The sequence below is a fragment of the Eretmochelys imbricata genome, chromosome 2 (assembly GCF_965152235.1).
Source record: "Eretmochelys imbricata isolate rEreImb1 chromosome 2, rEreImb1.hap1, whole genome shotgun sequence".
NCBI lineage: Eukaryota > Metazoa > Chordata > Testudines > Cheloniidae > Eretmochelys > Eretmochelys imbricata.
In genome coordinates, this window is record NC_135573.1 from 123,411,751 (window position 1) to 123,432,554 (window position 20,804).

Below are 20,804 nucleotides of genomic sequence, written 5' to 3' on the forward strand. Positions count from 1 at the left end.
GATGTTTGTTTTTAAGCATTTTTTGACATTTGTATCCATTTAATTTTTTCACACTTGGGCAAAACTATGCGTCTTAAGCATTAATTTTTATTTTTAGTGATTTAAATTTTTACAGTTTCGGAAAATAATGGGAGAGGACAGATAATTATTTATTGACTGTAGATGTTGAGCTTCAAAATGTTAAAGCTTTGTAGTCATCAAAGCACAAATTGTCAATGTCACCTGTCAAAATATACAAAGTAAATTACCTTAAATCGAACTCTGATAAGTCCTCATGCAACATTTTTCTTCCCTTGCCTATTGGTAAATTTTGATTATTATAAATAGAAATATTTTTGTCGATTTGTATGTGCATGGTGAAATCAATATTTACCAACATTTACAGATAAAAGTCTAATCCTTTAAAGCCTACTTATATGGGGTTTGGCAGGAGGTGTTAAATTTCCACTACAGAAAACGGCTCCCCTCTGCTTTGGTTACTGCATATAATGTCATTTTTTGGGGGAAACATCTCCTTCAGAGAACTAGAGCAAAAAGAAGGAAAAAGTAAGAGTCCTGTAATAGTCCTAGAAATTTCAGAGGAATTAAGTTTAGCTTTCCCTTCAGGCAAGGTTTATTTATTTTTATTTTTTTTAAGTGACTAAGGTACTTTCTGATAAACTCCTAAACAATCTCCAGCTTGTGGAAAGCTAATTCCGTTCCATGAAATGCTAGAGCTCTTCATGGACAGCTTGAATTCTGAACTATTCTGTAGTCTCCAGTTTGCCAATTTAACCGTACAGGTCCTGGAACATTGCTTTTTTGCATACACCCTTTTCAGAGTGTGAAAAAAAAGAAATTGGTTAATGGTTATCTACAAAAATAATTAAATAATCTTGGTTACAAACACAAATATGTGCAATGCTATTACCATAACTCATGTCAACCTGAAACAACTTTAAATAAAACAAGCTCTCTTTCGTTGATCCTCGGTATGCATGGTCATGAATGTAGATGCAATGTACATGTTTTTTTGTTTTGGTTTTTTTAGATTTTACTTGTGTGGATTATAAATTCATAGTCTTCTTCCTTGCAGTCTTTTAGCTTCAAACAATTGTGTTTGGGAGCATAGAAATTGCTCTTCTGAAATTGAATAATGGTCAACTGGTCAGATCATTCCACTCGTGTGTGCAAACAAATTCAGTTAATGCAACTTTCAATAACCTCAGTATTTGCTGTCACTCTTTAAATTAAAACTCAATTGCTGTCCTAGGATTCATAAGAGCCACTCTGAATTTTATATCAGTCTTTGATAATTTCAAGATCTATATGATATTTGCTTGGATATTAGAAAATTCCTTGCTGTTTTGGAAAAGAATGAATGGAGGTTCTTTTCAACTAACCTTATTTTTACTTTTGAACCAGAGAGCTCCAGTGAGTCCGACTGTGACTCGGATGACAATAGCACCTGTTCTAGCAGTTCAGATTCTGAAGTGTTTGACGTTATTGCGGAAATTAAGCGTAAAAAAGCTCACCCTGATCGTCTTCATGAGGAGCTCTGGTACAATGACCCCGGACAGGTATTGTGTGCAAAACATTCACTGTGTATCTAAAAGGTTTGTTCTGGGAGCCATACAAATCTACAGCTCAGATTTGTTACAGAATATACTAGATGACAGCTGTTGTCTCCTGTCCAAAATGAATTTTTTTTTCATCCTTTCTAGATTATATTTTATTGTTGTTCAGTGCACGTCGCTTTCAATCTCAGGAGTTCAGTTAAAACCCTTGAGCCCTGGAGATTCTTTACCCTGAATCATATTTGACTGTATTTGTAAACTCTGCATTGCCAGTAATGTAATGGTTCAATCTATTCTGTTAGCCTAGCAGTAGAGGCACAAAGATAAATGCTGGGATGAGGGAGAGAGAGCTTGTAGATCTGCTTTACAAATGATTCACCTAAAAGGTCTTACTGTATAATGATAAATAATTTCTTAAATAAGCTGTTAATGCTCCTAATTTCTTGTCTAATGGTTCTGCTGTAATTGCATGCAGATTATAGTCCTCGTTAAATGTTATTGGTGAGCTCATGAAATGTTGTTTGAATATATATGTTACACAGAGATCAGGCAGTGCTTTGCAAATTTGCCATCTCCATCTTTCTTTTTTAACTCTTTTATGGTCCCGTCTAACTCTTTGTCAAATGGCACCCCCAGTAAACCTGTTTTTCTGGCATTTTATTTGAGGCATGAAACTAGAAGGCCACAAATTATAATGGCACAAGATATTGCAATGCACATTGCTGCTGTGATAATTCAAAGGTCTGTCGACGCTTCCATTACGAGCTCTTATTTATGCTCCTAGGGTTTTAAAAAAAAACAAAAAACTCCCCACAACCCAAAATTATAAAACTATTGAGATATTTAACTTTGAAAATTGTGTTGTATGAGTTGTGTTTGAAAAGCCAAGTTTTTCAAACAAGTATAATAGACTCCTCAGTATAAAATGTTTGCGAAATAGAGAGAGGTGAAGGGCCATGAAGTGAACAGTATCAGAAATGCCTGGTTATTTCCACGAATTTACCTTGAGTTGCTTCTTCTTCCTAAGGGACATCTGAAAAAAGTTCCAAAAAAGTCATTATGGCCTTGCCAATGGCATACTTTTTATATCTGATTTTTATTCAGTACAGAACAATTTTATTTTGAGTAATGTGCTTTCCCATAATTTTGTTTAGTATTCTGATGCAAAAGTGATAGGCTTATAAATGCCGTAGGTAGATATCCCAAAATATATACAGACCTTCACTCCCACAAAACAGGAATGAACGTTAAGCATGTCTTGCAAAAAAACCCCAAACCAAGCCAACCAAAAAACCCGACAGCCTAATTTTTGTGTAAACCACTTTCCCTTCTTGCCTGTCATCTATCCCTAATTCATGCCATGTTGTATCTAACATACATTGCAAATGCCTTTGGGCCCTACTGGTGACCTAGCTTCTGTGTAAATCCCCATGCACACACCTAAGGTGTTATATTCAAATACTATTTAACAATAAGAGTAAATGCCAAGATTTTCAAAAGCGGCTAGTGATTTTGAGACACCTTGGAGGGCCCTGATTTTCATGAAGTGTTGAACTAATTGAGTATTTATTGTATTATTGATTTCTCTCATCTCTGATACGTAAGATATATAGGCAAGTGAGAAAATGTGCTTTCAGCTTAGACTTGACATGAGAATATTTTGCTAATGTTTATTTAGCACATTTGTTCTTGAGGTTCCAAAGTATGTGACAAACTGTATAAGAGCAAAATACGACACCACTCTGATATTAAGGATGCGCAGTTAAACACCCAAAGGTGAGGAAATGCGCACTACATCTTAAGCCCCCTTGCATGTATGTGTTATGATAGAATCTTTGAGGAAAACACTGTCAGCCAAAAAGTCAATAGATTAACCTTCAAACTGGGCTGCCTTTTTTCCCCCTCCAGGCCATATGGAGTCCATTCCCACTGTGCATTTTTGGTTCCCTGTCACTGAGACACCCTAGCCTTCTCTCTGTTGGCTGAGGATGTCCCCCCCACCACGGAGCTCTGTTGGGACCTGCAGACTGCTTCTAAAGGTAAGGGGAGTCCCATGGTGGGTTTTTATACACAACTGCAGTTTTTTGAAGTTTTAAAAATATATTTATACCTTACAAGGTATAAGATGTAATCATTAAAACTTTACAAAACTGTAAAGGGGTGGAAAAAAGAGGGGACTTAATTTACTTCTGTAGGTTGGCTCCGGTCTCTACCGGGGGTTCTGTGGTGGGTGTGACGTCGCAGCCAGAAAGCATGCTAGGGTGTTGCACTAACTGGAACTGCCAGTCTGCAGTGGGCCCAGACTTCACAGGGCTTGGAGGTAAAAAGAAGGTAAGATTCAATTTTATATTGTATGTAATGCCCATTGTGACAGAGCTATTTGGTATATTCATCCCATAATTGAGAAATGGTCATATTTTTTAAAAAAATCTATATTTTTTTTTCAAAAAATCTATGTTCAGGTGACTTTTGAAGTACTCCAGTTATGTCCGTAAAGTACCAAATAAGACCCCCAAACCTACAAACTTTTACACTTGCTTAATTTTGCATACATGGGGTGAAATCCTGGCCCCATTGTAGTCAAATTCCATAGGACCAGGAGTTCACCAACTAAATTCAGTAGAACTACTTGTGTGTATCGAATAAAGCCCAAGAATATATAAAGTGCAGAATTATGGCCTAATATTGGCTGCAAGTAGCAGGTTGTTCTAATAAATAAGAAATGGAAAGGCTATACCTTACATGTGATACTGCAGTGTTGTCATTCTGCTAAAGTTGTTGTCCCTGCTTATGCTGCACAAAAAACAATGACAGTCTAATGCTGTTGTGCAGTTTCCTTGGTTTCCTATACAGTTTGCCGCTTAAGTGGATGTCCTAAAACCAATAAATCTTGCAAGTATGACAGGCTCTTTGAAGCATCAGCATTCATGATGTTAAAACCAAAAAAACTTTTCCAGACATCGTCTTTTGTCTTTTTTCAATAAAAACAGAATCCTATTTTGTTTTTTACAGATGAATGATGGGCCACTGTGCAAATGCAGTGCTAAAGCCAGACGAACAGGAATAAGACACAGCATTTATCCTGGTGAAGAGGTAACTAGTTTTGAATATTGCACTTATAAATGCCATATTGTCAGCAGTAGGCAGGTACTTGTTTTGCTCTGACATAAATTGGAGGAAGTTATTGTTTTAGAGTAAACTATGGTGTCATAGTAAATCAGTCCGATTTCTTACTGGTTGTGTAATTTCACATTTAGGATGTGCTAGCTGTAATAAAACTCCATATGAAAACTAGGGAAAATAGTTGCTGAACCTATGCACTCGCCAGTTTCTTTTCAAAGTTTCTGAAACATGCAACTAAATAAATAACAAAAAAGCATGAACTACCACTGAGTCACAGATATCCAGGAGATGCACAAGTTATGTTTCTGCTGAGTCTTCCCTACAGAGGAGGTGTAAAGGGAAAGTGAATAAATTAGTAACTTTCTTGCTGATAGTAGCAAGACTGCAATTGCCTCAACATGGAAACATGTCTCCACTAGAAACTGCTAGACGATGTGTTAAGTTTTGACACTTTTTTGATCGGAAAAAAATTACACACAAATGCTACTTTTCTTATGATATAGCAACCTCCCTGTGGAAAAAAATGTTGCTGAAGTCTCACTATTTTCATGTGTAGAGGTAATTGTGGTTGTATTTTTTTGTTTTCCCTCAAAATACAAAGAGCTTTAGAGCACATCAGTTTTAATAGAAAGCTTTTTGTGTTATGAGAACGTTAAGAACGTAAGAACAGCCATACCGGGTCAGACAAAAGGTCCACCTAGCCCAGTGTCCTGTCTTCCAACAGTGGCCAATGCCAGGTGCCCAAGAGGGAATGAACAGAACAGGTAATCATCAAGTAATCCATTCCCCGCTTCAAGCAAACAGGGGCTAGGGACACCATACCTGCCCATTCTGGCTAATAGCCGTGAACTTATCTAGATATTTTTTGAATCCTATTATAGTCTTGGCTTTCACAATATCCTCTGGCAAAGAGTTCCACCGACTGACTATGCATTGTATGAAAAAATACTTCCTTTTGTTTGTTTTAAACCTGCTGCTTGTTAATTTCATTTGGTGACCCCTAGTTCTTGTTTATGAAAAGGAGTAAATAACACCTCCTTATTTACTTTCCCCACACTAGTCTTGATTTTATAGACCTCTGTCATATCCTCCCCCCTTAGTCGTCTCTTTTCCAAGCTGAAAAGTCCCAGTCTTATTAATCTCTCCTCATACAGAAGCCATTCCATACCCCTAATCATTTTGTTGCCCTTTTCTGAACCATCTTCAATTCCAGTATATCTTTTTTGAGATGCAGTGACCACATCTGCAGGCAGTATTCAAGATGTGGGCATATCATGGATTTCTATAGCGGCAATATGATATTTTCTGTCTTCCTATCCATCCCTTTTTCTTAATGATTCCCAACATTCTGTTTGCTTTTTTTTACTGCCGCTGCACATTGCATAGATGTTTTCAGAGAACTATCCACAATGACTCCAAGATCTCTCTTTTGAGTGGTAACAGCTAATTTATACCTCTTCATTTTATATTTATAGTTGGGATTAGGTTTTCCAATATGTATTACTTTGCATTTATCAACATTGAATTTAATCTGCCATTTTTTTGCCCAGTCACCCAGTTTCGAGAGATCCTTTCAGAGCTCTTTGCAGTCTGTCTGGGACTTAACTATCTTGAACAGTTGTGTATCATCTGCAAATTTTGCCACCTCATGGTTTACCCCTATTTCCAGATAATTTATGAATATGTTGAATAGGACTGATCCAAGTACAGTCCCCTGGGGGACACCACTATTTACCTCTCTCCATTCTGAAAACTGACCATTTATTCCTACCCTTTGTTTCCTATCTTTTAACCAGTTACCAATCCATGAGAGGAGCTTCCCTCTTATCCCATGACAGCTTACTTTGCTTAAGAGCCTTTGGTGAGGGCCCTTGTGGCAATCTTTCTGAACATCTAAGTGCACTCTATCCACTGGATCCCCCTTGTCTACATACTTGCTGACCCCCTCAAAGAATTCTAGTAGATTGGTGAGGCACGATTTCCCTTTACAAAAGTCATGTTGACTTTTCCCCAACAAATTACATTCAAGAATTGGGTTATTTATTTAACCCTACATTCTTGATTTAAACTGTATCTATATTGTTAAGCCCCTATTTAAAAAACTAATTGGTGATTGAGAAATTCATAAAATTGACCATCTTAAAATTATAGTATAGGTACAGTGCTAGTTCTCAGTATGGTGGTCTTATCCTACAATGGTTTGTATAACTGATCAATCATGACATTGGTAATTCATAAGGTTCTACTGTTTTATTATCATTTTCTCTGTGTGTGACTTTCCAAATAAAAATTGAACAAAATATTTTATGTGGATTTCCGCCCCCCTTTTATTTTTTTTTAAACTGCAGCTGCTCCCTCTGCTCTGTTGCATTTCAGTATTCATGAACATTTCTGTTTCATGGGCTTATTACCCTATTTCAGAAGATTACTCCAGGCTGAACCTTGTAATAAACTATTGCAGATCTAGATTAATTTCCCTCATCCCCTCACGCCCCAGTAAATTTTATTGAAGGAGAAACATTTTTAGTAGGTGAAAATCTTGAAATCTGACTGACTCACGGTGAGGAGATAGCTTCCCCTAAAGATGAGGATGCTAGGAATTGTGGGCTCATAAAAGCCCACTATAGACTCTCTTAATCTGGTGTGAGCCTCAGAGCAGTGAGAACCTCTCAGAAAACAGATCCTGCATGGGGTTCCTTTTTGTCTAGTTGCTGGTGAGTATTTTTACGCATTATACCCGAGAGCTTCAGAAGAACCTGAAAATATGAGTCTTGGGAACCTTATAGTCCATTGAACCACATGCAGACCTTCCTACATTTAGGCATAGCCATTCGTGTGCTTTTCATAGGAAGACATTGCGGTCTGCTAGTTAAAGCAGGACACTGGCAGACTTGGGTTCTTTGTCCGTTTCTGATGCTGATTTACTGTGTGATGCTGCGCTAGTTTGACTGATGCCTCAATTTGTCCACTTGTCAAGTGAAGATACCTGCTCGCCTTTGTAGTGAATTGAGATTGTCCAATGAAAAAATCTAAGCATAATCTTTATGATTTTTTTATTAATAGCCTAAAATGAAATTATATAAAAAAACAACAAACAAGAAAAGAAAAGCATCTCAACACTTAGATGACTGGCTTCTGTGTGCAAGAGACGTACACAACAATATGGAGAATGTATGAACTGCACTTACATTTTGCCCAGAATAATATCCCTGTAGATGTTTCTGAAATTCAATAAAAAATGTATTATGCTACGACTCCTCCTCCTCCAAGAATACTTAATTATGATTACCTGTTTTGTTTAATTTTTTTCTACTGAACATTTCATGGATGTTAAGTGTTGTATTCCCTCTTTTTATTTAAATTAACCTTGACTCTGGACATAATTCTATGAATCTTTCTCTTCAAGCCTATTAAGCCATGCCGCCCCATGACCAACAATGCTGGAAGACTGTACCACTATCGAATTACAGTGTCACCTCCCACAAACTTCTTAGTAAGTACTTTATAAACAATTCCAGCCAATAGTCCAGTTCAATTTATTTTAACATTGATCTGTGTCATGCCACAGCTATTTTAACTTTAACTTTTTTTGTTTTTGTTTTTTTAGACAGACAGGCCAACTGTTATAGAATATGATGACCACGAGTATATTTTTGAAGGGTTTTCCATGTTTGCACATGCTCCACTGACAAATGTAAGTATATTCATTTTATGCATGGTACTTTTCTAGAAGGCAGGCTATTTCTGTCCTTTTAAATAGCACTTGTATCAATCAGTGGTACATGTGCTTTGAAAGGCTTCTTGTCAATTTCACTTGAAAATGGGAGGGTGACATTTGTGCTAACCATACTCAGGTTTTGTCCTGACTAATTGGGGTAAGTTTTCCTTTCATACTGTGATTGAGGCTGTAGTGTGCAGCAGAATAACATTTTTGCATGTGTCAAAGTTTGAGAATGAAATAAACTGTGGATCACTTGTTAAAACTGTTAATTGGATTTAAATTAGATTAACTTTTTGAGTTGACAAAGTTAATAGAAAAGAAAAAACAATAATTTTAACTGATAAAATGGGAACGGATTAGTTCAGATCACCTAGTTTTAGAAACCTTGACTACAGCAGAAGTTTACTAAAAATGTCCTATAGTTTCCGACACCGGTTCAGCTTCCCATCAGATTGTTAGTAAAATGATGCATTTATGGTTTGGTGGGGCTGTTTAGAATCAGGTATTTTGCAGCTTCAATGGAATCCTACTCTACCTCAAAAATGAGTGCCCCTGGTATCCCATCATCCTTTTGTTTCTCAAATATTGAGTACTTTCATCTGATAGTTATAGAGTTTAAGACCAGAAGGGGCCACCAGAACATCTAGTCTGACCTCCTGCATATCACAGGTCACCACTTACACACTAAACCCAACAACCCAAATTATGCCCAAGTATTACAGCCCTCAGGAGACTAGACTGTTATGTGCCACAGACAGAAAATAGGAGGGACCAAAATGCACCAGTGCCCAAGCCCCCACAATTGCTGAGAAGTGATTAAATGAGATATGTCCAGATGATCCCAGCAAGTGACCCAGCCCCCACAACAGAGGAAAAGAGGAAATAAACCCAAAGTCACTGCCATTCTGATCCGAGTGAAAGTATAGAAACACTTACCAGGAACTGTATGTTTACAAGAATTAATCAAAGGAATACTGTCAACTTAAAAAATCACTCCTCTGCTTACAAATTTTATACCTACTATTGTTACAAGAAACATCTATTCTCTCTCCCCCCAGAACTTGCATGGTTCTCAGTGAGAGATTGGGCCCCAAAATTATTCTAATTGAAAGGGATTGAGAAGAATATGTCTTCCTTTTTTCAGTTTGCTCACTTGATGCTTTTGACAGCTCTCTGTGTATGATCAGTTTCACTGTTTTCTCTCTCTAGTCAGCTGGTTGGTTGTTTTTCCCTGTTGTTTCACACAGGAACATGAACAAGAGAACCATTTTAAACAGTAGGAAAATGTGAATGTAAAACAAGTATCATGGAGACTAGAACACAGCTATAGTGTAGTAGTAGGAAACGCATTTTAACTATTTTTTTTTTTTTATGTGACTAGATTTCAAGTTGCCAATTTAGTCACAACTTGAATTTGTTTGGTCTCATTACACAAATAAGGAACATGTCTGCATTGCAGAATCACACATGAAATAACAGGATTCGCCAAACCTGATTAAGAAACAGTGTCTAGCTGACTAGACAGGTGATGGTGCCTGTGAAAGGAGACTCCACTGTTCCTTGACAAAAGTAAATGTGATTGGGGTTTCAGAATTCTCTAAAACCTTTTGCTGTGATCGTTCTCTTAGCTCTGGTTTACATTACAAATTTATGTCGGTGTAACTACGTCCATACCTGTGAGCGTTTCACATCTACACTACAAAATTAAGTCGACCTAATTTACATCGCTTGTGCATGTCTGCACTTTGCTCCTTGTGTCAGCAGTGCGCATTCTCATCAGGAAGGCTTGCACCAATTGAACTGTCAGTGTGGGGCATTGTGGGATGTCTTCTGAAAGCCTGCAACAGTTGATGTAAGTAATGTAGTGTCTATGCTGACACTGCATCGGCCTAACTACATTGACCTAAACTCTATACCTCTCGTGGAGGTGGAGTTAATAAGTCAGTGTAGCGGGTGAATTACATCAGTGGGAGCGAAGTTTTAGTGTAGACATTTACAGAGTTAGGTTGACATAAGCTGCCTTGCATCAACCTATCTCTGTAATGTAGACCAGGGCGTAGTGTACATCTAATCCCTGGTGTGCACAATGCTGTGTGTCAGCAAGAGGGCTTCTCCTGTTGACATTGCTACTGCCCTCAGAGAAGTGGAGTACCCCTGCGCCGATGGGAGAAGCTCTCCTGTTGATGTAGTGTAAGTGTTCAAGGCAATTTGTCAGATAGGTTTTCTCACCAGTCCCTCCATTTTCACTTTGGGGGACATTTTTATTTGGGAAGGTATTATTACTAAGGATAAAGGAACCACCTTTTCTTTAGAATACAAGTCCACTTTAAGTCAAGCATGGCATGGAGAATTACAGACAACATGTGTTACAGAAAATTCTTCCTCCAGAGGCAAAGAGAATTCACACTGCCCTGTATGAGCTGATACCTGAAGATGTTCAACCTACTTCGATTGTGGAGCTTGTGTGTTTTGGGCACAAAACTACTGGAGCCTCACTTGCAGTTCTCTTCCTGTACGCTTTTTGCTAACTGCGTGAAAACGGTCAGCAGCAAGTGATAATTCTGACAGATTGCTACTCTTCATTGCAGACATATGGTCATAGAGCAACACCACACAGTCTTTTCTGATATCAGCAGGAGAGTAGATAGGAAAGGTCTTCACAAGGAGAATGCTCTTGCTGCACTGTAAGGCTTTTGACAGCAATTATGGGGGAATTGCTGTTTCAGAGGCATTTCAGGATATGCTTGATAAATAGCAGATGGCTAAGTGTAGCATCCACATGGTTCTTTGCAAGGTTGGAGATAATATAACAAAATATTTTAATGAGACAAATTTGTATAGCTGAGGAGGCTTCACTTGCACCCTGCAGCTCTGTAACAAAGCTGCGTTATTAGTCGAGCTGGACAAATATTAGATAAAATGATATGTCAAATCATAGATGTTCAATGAATAATGCATCATTTGTGTGAAGTTATTCAACCAGCTTTATTACAGCGTTATTCTTTGAATCCATTATTCAACAAATAGCATTCTTCCAGCTTTTTTAAGTGCAGCTGTGCCTGGGAAACTTGTTCCTAGTTATTTGGAAGTTGGTCACCTGTTTAAAGAATCCCTTTTCTGCTCTCTTTATTCTGTACAGAAGACAAATGGAAATAGTCCTGGCTGTTAAGCAGCTGATCCAGAAAGTCCTGACTTGGTCATCCTTAGACAGCTGTTGGAAAATAAATAGGTTCTCATGATATTTTAAAGCATTGTTGAAATAAATGTGACTGTTATTTTTTCCCCAAACATTGAGTAACATGTCTTAATATCCAAATTCTTAATTTCTATTGAAAGGTATCCAGTATCAAATACATTTGAAGAAAGAGGATTTGTCATATTTTTAATTTGATATTGGTAATCTGTAGGGGTTTTTGTTTCTGAATAAATAAGTTCATAACGGGGGGAATGTCTACAAAGATGGTTACATCTGGAATCTTCCTAGCAACAACTATACTTAATAGATATAGCCTAAAGATTAACATTAGTGAGAGCTGTGTATTTTTGGGGGGAGGAAGGGAGCGTAAGCCCAGGGCCACGGTGCTGCAAGCAGATGTATGCAGACAGGAACTTGTATTGTACCTGTGAATTGAATTCAGCTTTCCTCTTTGCAGGTACAGAGATCCCTTGCAGGATCGGGGCCTTAAATTGCTTCAGTTTCATGAATCATTGATCATTATGAGGTGGTCTCTTATATTTGCAGGGACAGTGAAAGCTTCAGCCATGTTGGCTTAAAAATGGCAAGAATTTAAGTTCTATCATGGCTCACTAGAAAGACATGCAATTGTGTGTGTACTGGATTGCCTGCTTGCTTTTTGCATCAAAATCTTCAGAATCCAAACTATTAAAGCTATATGGTATAGGTGCTAAATTTTAAGATCAGTGGAAATGGCACTACTAATGATTGAAAGTGTAATTTAAATATTCTTTTAATATTTCAGTACTACACATGAGTAGAGTCTTAGTAGTGAGTTTTACAAACCTAAAAAGAAATTGACAAAGTGTTTTTCACAATTGAAGTTAAAACTGGCTGTTCAAAAATCCCTTGAAAGCACAAAACTGCAATCCTGTCCATCCCCTCCATCATCTTCCCCCCTCCCCCCATTTGTATTATACAGGAGTCCTGGTTTGTTATACAATTCTTGTGATTACTGGGGTGTGATAAGGTTCTTTTTTAATGAGGGGAAGAAAGAAAAAAACCTTTAAAAGCATGCCATCATCTTGAAGACTATGTTTCCATATGAAAATTCATCCCAGCACTCTCCTCTCTCCCCCCCAAAAAGTCTCTACCTATAACTGATGGAGATTACGGGAAAAACATTTTTTTTTCTCTCTTTTTGGTGTGTTTACTTCATGTGTTTGACAGCATTTTGTATACAGTCAGTTGCATTTCCTGTCTTATGTGCTAGCGTTATGACATATGTCTCATGCCCTGATCTGAGAGAGGTGGTATATTTACTAGTAACAGCTGCAGTAAAGCTGAAACTGAAGGGGCTGCAGACAAAAATGAAGGTGAAGGAGAAATGGAGAGTTTGGCCCAAGCATGTGTGGTAGATATCTCGAGCCTGCCCACTCTCTTTTCCTGTAAAGACCCTCATAATAATAAGCAGTAGCAGCAGCAGAATAGAAAAAGTTCTGTAATATTTTGACAGGGAGATTGGAAAAATATTTTCCAGGGGTATTGTAGCAATTTTTTTTTAATTGGTCAATTTAAAAAAAAAATCAGGTTGACATTGTCCCTCTAAAAGAAGCAGGGTGGTGGTGGGGGGGCAGTCTGTGGACTTTGCAAGCTTATGTACTAAAAATTGATTAAATATTTGGCTTACCAGTTGGTCTAGTTCCCCCTTACATGGTTTTTAGCTCTATTTTGTGTAAACCTATAAATCTGTACTGCAAGTCCCTGTGTCATGCTCCCATTACATAAAGATGTTTTAAGACTAATAGAATTAATAGTGGGCTAAAAACACTTTGCCTCTAGGTCACTGGACCAGTCTGGCACCCTCTACGATGCACAATAAATTCATCTACAGATACAACATTTTCAAAATGGGAGAAGAGAGATCTGTTGGTTACTGAATTTTGCTTTTGCTGAACAAAACGTAGTCTCCAGTAGATGGCATTGTTTGACCAATGATTCCTGTCAGTCCTGTGTTATTTCACAAGCAGAGTTATTATAGTCATCTATTTCTCTCTGTCCCTCCTGCCCCAAACTTTGTGTGAACTCACCGAGGCAACAGTTTTACTAAATGCCCTTTTCATCAGATGGAAATTCTTAGGAATCAAAATTGTAGGAGTGATGCAGTCAGCACCATATGTCCTTTCAAACTGAACTTCTGTTCTGTTTTCCTTCCAGATTCCTCTATGTAAAGTAATCAGATTTAACATTGACTATACTATTCATTTCATTGAAGAGATGATGCCTGAGGTAAGGGGGATAATTAGTCAAGAGATCAGTTTAGGTTATGAATTGTTGATGTGTTTAAAGGATTAACTGTGTTGCATCTAGCCTCATGCACCCTCTGAATGTATAGCTGAATGGAAACCTATGATTTCTACGTAAAGCTTTAAGCATATATCTAGAACACTATGTATTGAAAAACGAAATTGAGAATACTCAGCTTTAGCCATACCTCTTTGAACTTTTCAAAGATCTGTACGAATATATTTCAGACAATGTGCCTGTGAAATAAGGTAAGTATCTGTCAACTTTACAAATGGGGAAACTGAGGCATAATAAGGTGGTGGTTTGCCATTTAAATGAGTGGTAGAACTAAGGGCTTGTCTACACTGGTACTTTACAGCGCTGCAACTTTCTCATTCAAGGGTGTGAAAAAAGACACTGCTGAGCGCAGCAAGTTTCAGCGCTGTAAAGCACCAGTGTAGACAGTGCACCAGCGCTGGGAGCTACGCCCCTCGTGGAGGTGGGTTTTTTTAGAGCGCTGGGAGAGCTCTCTTCCAGTGTTCTGCCGCGACCACACAAGCCACAATGGCAGCGCTTTAGTGTTGCCAGTGTAGACTAGCCCTAAGACTAGTATTTGACTTTTTTTGACTCCCAGCCTTGAGATCTGGTCACTAGAGCAGGGCTGTCTTTTAATCTAAACTGATGCAAAAAAAATCCCTACAAATACAAAAAAAAATTCTAGTTTATAATGTGGTTTGTATTAAGACGGTTTTTGATTAAGCTAAATTTGTGGAGTAAATTGCTGCAGTGGAACGTCATGTCTAGGTGTAGATTCACCCTGCATATTAACTACTAAAATAGGATCAATGTTTAGTTTAGTCCCATATATTTACATATTTTTTCTTTTTCTTTTTTCTGTCGCTCAGCAGTAGATTTATCTAAATATATGCAAGAGGCCAAAAATTCCAAAACAAGATTAAATGTGGATCTCAGTGTGATTAACTTCCTGATACTGAATCTACTGTGCTGTCTCCAAATCTTGATTTAAAGTAATAAAAGGACAGCAACCAAAATAAGGAACTTGTCTTTGTGGAGTCCTAGTCAATTGTCTGTGCTTGTGGCACTGCTTGCAAACCTTATTTAACAAGGCACCCTTGCCAAAGAGATTTTGTTGGGTTTGGAATTTTTGGTTGGCTTCATATGCATACAATTCATATTGACTTGAGCTGTTATTTTATATAATTTGTATTGACCTGAAATAGTGTTTTTAAGACACAGTCTCCTTGTTCGTGGCTGAAAACTAGCGTGGCTTCTTTCCCAGTTGAGCTGAGGAATTTCTCTGCTCTTAAGATCATAATCCTCAATTTGTGATGTACTATTTGTTGCTTAGGGAGTGGTGGTGATATCCCCATTGATGATTTATAAGCTTTTTAGCAAGAAAATGCAGGAGTGGGGAATTATGAGAGAGGTGTTTGTAATAAATATATCATCTCTTTAACTTATTCAGGTGAAAGGCTTTTGGTGCATAGTAAATTATCTTGCAGTCCTGAACTCATAATATCTGTCTCCAGTGTGGATTTGGGCCTTTAATAAAGAACACTTAATATGCATTAACATGCTTTCAGAAGAGCCCTCAAATGCTACGTGATGCTTAAATGAATAACAGACAGTCATATGCCTAAAGATTTACTAATCATGAGCAGTATCGTCTCCAAATTGTATTATTTATTTGTTGAAAATTTGAATAATGATATTCTGGCCTTTTTCTTTTCCAGAATTTTTGTGTGAGAGGACTTGAGTTATTCTCTTTGTATCTATTCAGAGATATTTTGGAACTCTATGACTGGAATCTTATAGGTAACTGTACAGTTAAAAATATACACACAAAGAAATATTAAATGTTCTTTATGAATTCAGTAATTATGCCTAGGTTTTAAAGCATGCTTTGGTTTAAAAGGAGGACTTGAAGTAGCAAAATTGAATGTTTGCAATTTTAAATGGTATGGATAAGTTTCCAGTTTGCTTTTACCAAGAGCAAACCGTTTATCAGGGTTCGTTATAGTGGGTATATAGAAACTAACAGTACTCAGAGTTGTCATCCAGGTCTCTTGGGTAAGACATTTAACACTTCCTTAATTACTCCTACATGATTTTTGTTTTTAATGAGCTGTTAATTATATTATGTATATTGCACAATAATGTGTTCGTGAGGCTTTGTTGTCTGGTGTCAAACAGGATGCTGTCTTTGCCCTGACAAGCTCACAGACTAAAGGCATTTGTCCTATAGTACAATGAAACTACAAAATAGTGTCATATAGGCAGCCACATAGTATTCCTATGCTTACTGAGCTGTCATTAGAGCTGAAAATTTTACCAGGATATGTGGAAATATACATACATTTTAAGACTGTGATACAACAAAATTTCAGAGTTAAAACTTTTGCTCAGTCTAAAACAAGAGAAGTTTCAGAAGAACTTCACTTTAAAATATGTAAATATATTTTGGTACTTGGCTTTTCCTATGAAGATTTATTTAATGCTTGCTGTAACACAGAGATGCATATACGTTTAATATTTTGTGTGTGCTTCCTTTGGTTAGTTGTTGAATATCTTTCATAGTCCGGTTTTTGGACTAAGTATTACTGGCTTTGATTGTACTGTCCTTTACTTTTTAAAATTGTAAGTCACATACCATTTTGGGCTTTCCTTTTCACATGAAGCTTTAACTGATATCATTGGAAAGGAGGAAGTCACAATAACATAGAACATTTTTTTTCTCCTTAGTCTGTATAAAGATAAGTACTATTATTGGAACAAACTAATTGGAATGAAGACAAAATCAAAACAAAAGCAAATTCTTTATTCCTGTGTTTTTATAGAATTTTTTTGTAATGCATTGGTTATACAAGCAGAATTTCTTCTTGCTGCCCACATGGACATTTCTGTTATATAGTGGACCAAAGAGTACATTATTTCTACTTCCCCTTTTTCCGTGCTGTGTTTTAATTTCACCAAGCACTTAGATATTCTGGGTGAAACTGTGGCCCTGTTGAAGTCAAACTTCCACTGATTTCAGTAGAACCAGGACTTTACCCTCTGTTTATACAAATACTCTGCAAATATGTTTTCAGAGGCTTAATTCTTTTTCTTATTTTCTTATTATTAATTTTCTTATTTAAGGTCCTTCATTTGAAAACAATTCCTGTTGTCCAAGATTTCATTTCATGCCACGGTTTGTGAGGTTTCTTCCAGGTAAGTTTATATCGTGTGGTTGGTTGAAAATTAGGCTTCCAAACTCCTATGCATCTCTTCAAACAAGAAAGAACCATTTATATGGGCCTCAGAGCAATGTCTTCACATGGACTGAAGGTTCAGGCAGAATCATTTCATTGGTTTGTACTTGGTCCTCAATGTGAAAGTTTTATTTGCAGTCAAAAGAGCTAGAGACTTGATTTTTTTTTTTTTTTTTTTTTTTAATGGAAGCTGGGATTCTGGAGCATTAACATGTGAATCACCAGAGGAGAAAAAACATCAGTCTGACCTGCTTTAATCCAACCCTCAAGCCAAGGAACAGTCTTGGTGGAGAAAGGACTGTGTCTGCTCTTGTATGCAAAGCCTACTTAGGGGTTTCCCCCACCCACAGTATCTGGGGGAAGATCCTCCGTTGGTATACTTTTTCATAACTTCAGTGGAGCTATGAAAATACATCCCAGTTGAAGATCTACCTCTGGTTCTTCCAGGAGAATCATTTCCACAGAAATATTCTTGGTATGAGATTAGTCCTCTATTTATTTTGGCTATTCAGAGACCTAATGTCACGTAAAGTTTGCTTTACCTCCTAAATAAGGGTTACTGGTAGCTGTGTGGAGGAGAGGAGAATAGACCACAGGGACAGTACTTCTGCATCCTTTAGGAGAAGGTGTTCACATACATTTAACCACTGATCCTTCAAATGACAAAGGTTTAATTGCTCCTTAGCGGTACAAAGACACCAGGTTTCTTCTCCTCCTGGAGATAATAGTTACCTGATCCCATAAAGTTATAGCCTAGTCATGGCTGGTCACTCAGAACCAAGACACCTCTTTCCATCCCAGCCTAGCACTTATTTCAGTACGGCTCATGAGATGGAAGAGGTACTTAAGTGTCTCAAGCTCTCCAACGTCTCAGGAGGAGTCTGCAAGAACATATACCATTCAAGTGTAAAAGCTTTTCAGTCTAGTGTGAATAGACCCTGGCGGATCCTTTTGCTTGCCTCACTCAAAAACTTCTGCTTTCCTTTCTATTTTTTGCCTCATTCTTGGATACAGACATCAGCACTCAGTTTATTTGCCATTTTGGTTTTCTGTGACCTTGTAGAAAGTAAACTCCTCTCCTGCTCTTCCCTCCGAGTACAGGACTAAGGGCCATCTTGCATTTAGTATGTTCCTCTAGACTGCTTCTGGTGGCACATGATTATTAATATTGTCCCCAAAAAAATCTCAATTTGAAGTACTTCTCGCAGACACTTCTAGCAGAAGGGTTTATTTTACATAGCAATGATTTCAGCTTGCTGAACAAGTGAGCTTCAGGCATTAGTGACTGATCCACCTTATTGTAAGTACCAAGGGATAAAGTAGAATGGCTTTTGGTCTTAATCTATTCCAAATAATAGCCTTTAAGAATGTACCTCCAGCTTTTTGACTAAGAGTGCAGATGTGGCATGAAACAATCTGACTTAAGGAGAATCATGCCTAAGACCCTGTCTACATTGAGATTTGAACCATATTTGAAATTTTAAACGTAGTTGTAACTAAACCAGCTTCAAACATGGTTTGGCTTACCTCTGCAGTCAGGATATTAAAAGCTGTCAGACTGCATCTATCACTGTTGTTCCTTAGCAGGCCTGCATCTTAAAATTGTATTCAGTCAAAAGCAAATGTATGATGTTTGGTGGCAAACATCAGTTCAGTTCTTTTCAGGCGATTTGCAAAATTGGCCACATGTGGCTCTGGGTCATCATTTGATCTCAGTACAAAATGAAAATAGATTTGACCTATGTGAAGTGTGTAACCTATTTCTAGATTAGAAGTTGTCTAGTTCTATCTTGCTAGGTTTGGTTGGTTGTTTTTGGGGTGTATCTCTTAAACTGGTGTTTCCACATTGTGAGGCATCTTATCCCTTTCTGATTGTGAGTGTATATTATCATTCCTGGGGCGTCTTAATCTCTACAGAGTGGGAATCCATTGTCCTCAGTATATTTGCAGAATATTATTTGTCTATAGTTCTTCTTTGAAGATATTGGTGCAATAGATCCCCATACATTCATCCACTGCCTTCTTAGAGATATAGGGATGAGTTGTTCGATTCCTCCCGCCCCCCCCCCCCCCCCCATTTTCTTGTCTTATGTCTTTCAAACAGAGTTAAAGAGATACAGTCACAATGTCTGCATGGGCTGGCTGAGATGGCAGGCATTGTGTGGCTCAGAGCATTGAGCTAATCAAGTCATATTTGTGCAGTGCCATGGGCCTCAGAGGTGAAGAGAGGTAATCTACTGTACCTAATTGTTCAGAATATCAGGGAAACATACATTATGGAGTATTTGATTTTCTTTGGGATCATGGTCAGCAGAGAGGGAGTCCACAAACCTGAATGATTTTGACCATGAACACCGGAAAAGCCTAAAAGAGGCCAGATTTCAGAACTGGGTCCAGTACCATCGTCTTTGGCTTAGACCACATCATAGACTCTCGTAACTTCATTAGCCCCATGTTTGTTAAAGTAAGCAATTTGGTGTACATACCTAGCTGCTGTTGCTCAGGGGCTACCTCTTGCCAAGTTAAATAAATTAGTTGTTGCCAGGTGAGGCCAAATGGGTCCTTTATAAAGGGAATATTTTCAAATTAAGAAGTTGTTTTTGCATTTTAGGCTGCCACTGTAGCTCATTCAGTCTGCTGTAGCTCTTAAGAGTAGTCTGTCATTACAAAGGGAGTTTGGATATGTTTCCCAGTTGTGAGTTTTATATTGGAATTTAGAACAAGGTAATTCTACTGAAGAAAGTCTTCTAGAAGATTACTGGGGTAGGTCATGTTCCTGACCGTCCACAATCCTAGTATTTTCTTTACTCCATCGATCTAACCCTGTTGGAATTGGAGAATCACTTGCCTACTTGTTTATATTGGTTGGAGGTTTAAACTATACCCCCCTGACGTGGTGATTCAGGAAGACTTTCCATAGGATTCTCAGAATATTATTGCAGTCTTTGTGCTATAGCATTTTCACCAGAATATTTTTAGCCCTTAGTTTCTGCTCATCTCCTTGCACAAGACCCTATTAATGTTTCAGATAGCATACTGTGACATACAGAACAGGCCAGCTTCTGGAAGGGAAATGGACTGAAATTTTCTGCTTCTTTGTAATGATGAATCCTTTCACTTAATGATGTCACCATATTTACAGATTAAACTCTTTTCGTTTAAGGAAAGGATTTTAGAGTCTCGTATCTGAAGGAATCTTAGTAGCATGCCTCATCTTCTATCCAAACATTTCCTCCACAAACAAGTTTACATGTAGAATTTGAGTGGTGGATAGCTCCTCAATAAAATGCTTGACAGGACCATTATGAATTAATCTCTTCTTTTGTGGTCCTCACAGTCACGATTGACTGCCTAGTCCAAGTCAGGGTGCTTTTTATACTTGTCACAAAACGCAGTCTTGGCAGTGTGCATTTCTTCACGTTTCAGAAGTAGTTAGTGTTCACATATACTTGGTTCATCCAGAGACAATAACTCAGCATGAGCCCAGGCTACTCGTTAGTCTTCATTACTGCAGGTGCAGCACATAAACACTGAATATTAGTCCATAATGCCAGGATAACTAATTGCATGCATCCATAAACGTCTCATAAAATTCTTGAATGTTCCTCCAGAAAGCCACATAATGTCTAAATGGTTTAAAACTATTGTTGTAAAAGGAAATGATAAAATGT

At 37.7% G+C, this 20,804-nt stretch overlaps 1 protein-coding gene across 3 annotated transcripts in view; it reads left to right on the forward strand.

Moving 5' to 3' along the window:
* DROSHA (drosha ribonuclease III) overlaps positions 1–20,804 on the forward strand; it is a 102,891-nt gene that overhangs the window by 15,279 nt on the left and 66,808 nt on the right. For all 3 annotated transcript variants that reach the window (XR_013345226.1, XM_077810763.1, XM_077810762.1), the window contains exons 6-12: positions 1,405–1,559; positions 4,569–4,649; positions 8,086–8,172; positions 8,287–8,373; positions 13,793–13,864; positions 15,616–15,697; positions 17,021–17,092. Coding sequence is in view for 2 of the 3 variants with exons in the window: in XM_077810763.1 (XP_077666889.1) it covers positions 1,405–1,559; positions 4,569–4,649; positions 8,086–8,172; positions 8,287–8,373; positions 13,793–13,864; positions 15,616–15,697; positions 17,021–17,092 (636 nt within the window). In the remaining variant the exon portion in view is untranslated. The remainder of the gene's footprint in view (positions 1–1,404; positions 1,560–4,568; positions 4,650–8,085; positions 8,173–8,286; positions 8,374–13,792; positions 13,865–15,615; positions 15,698–17,020; positions 17,093–20,804) is intronic.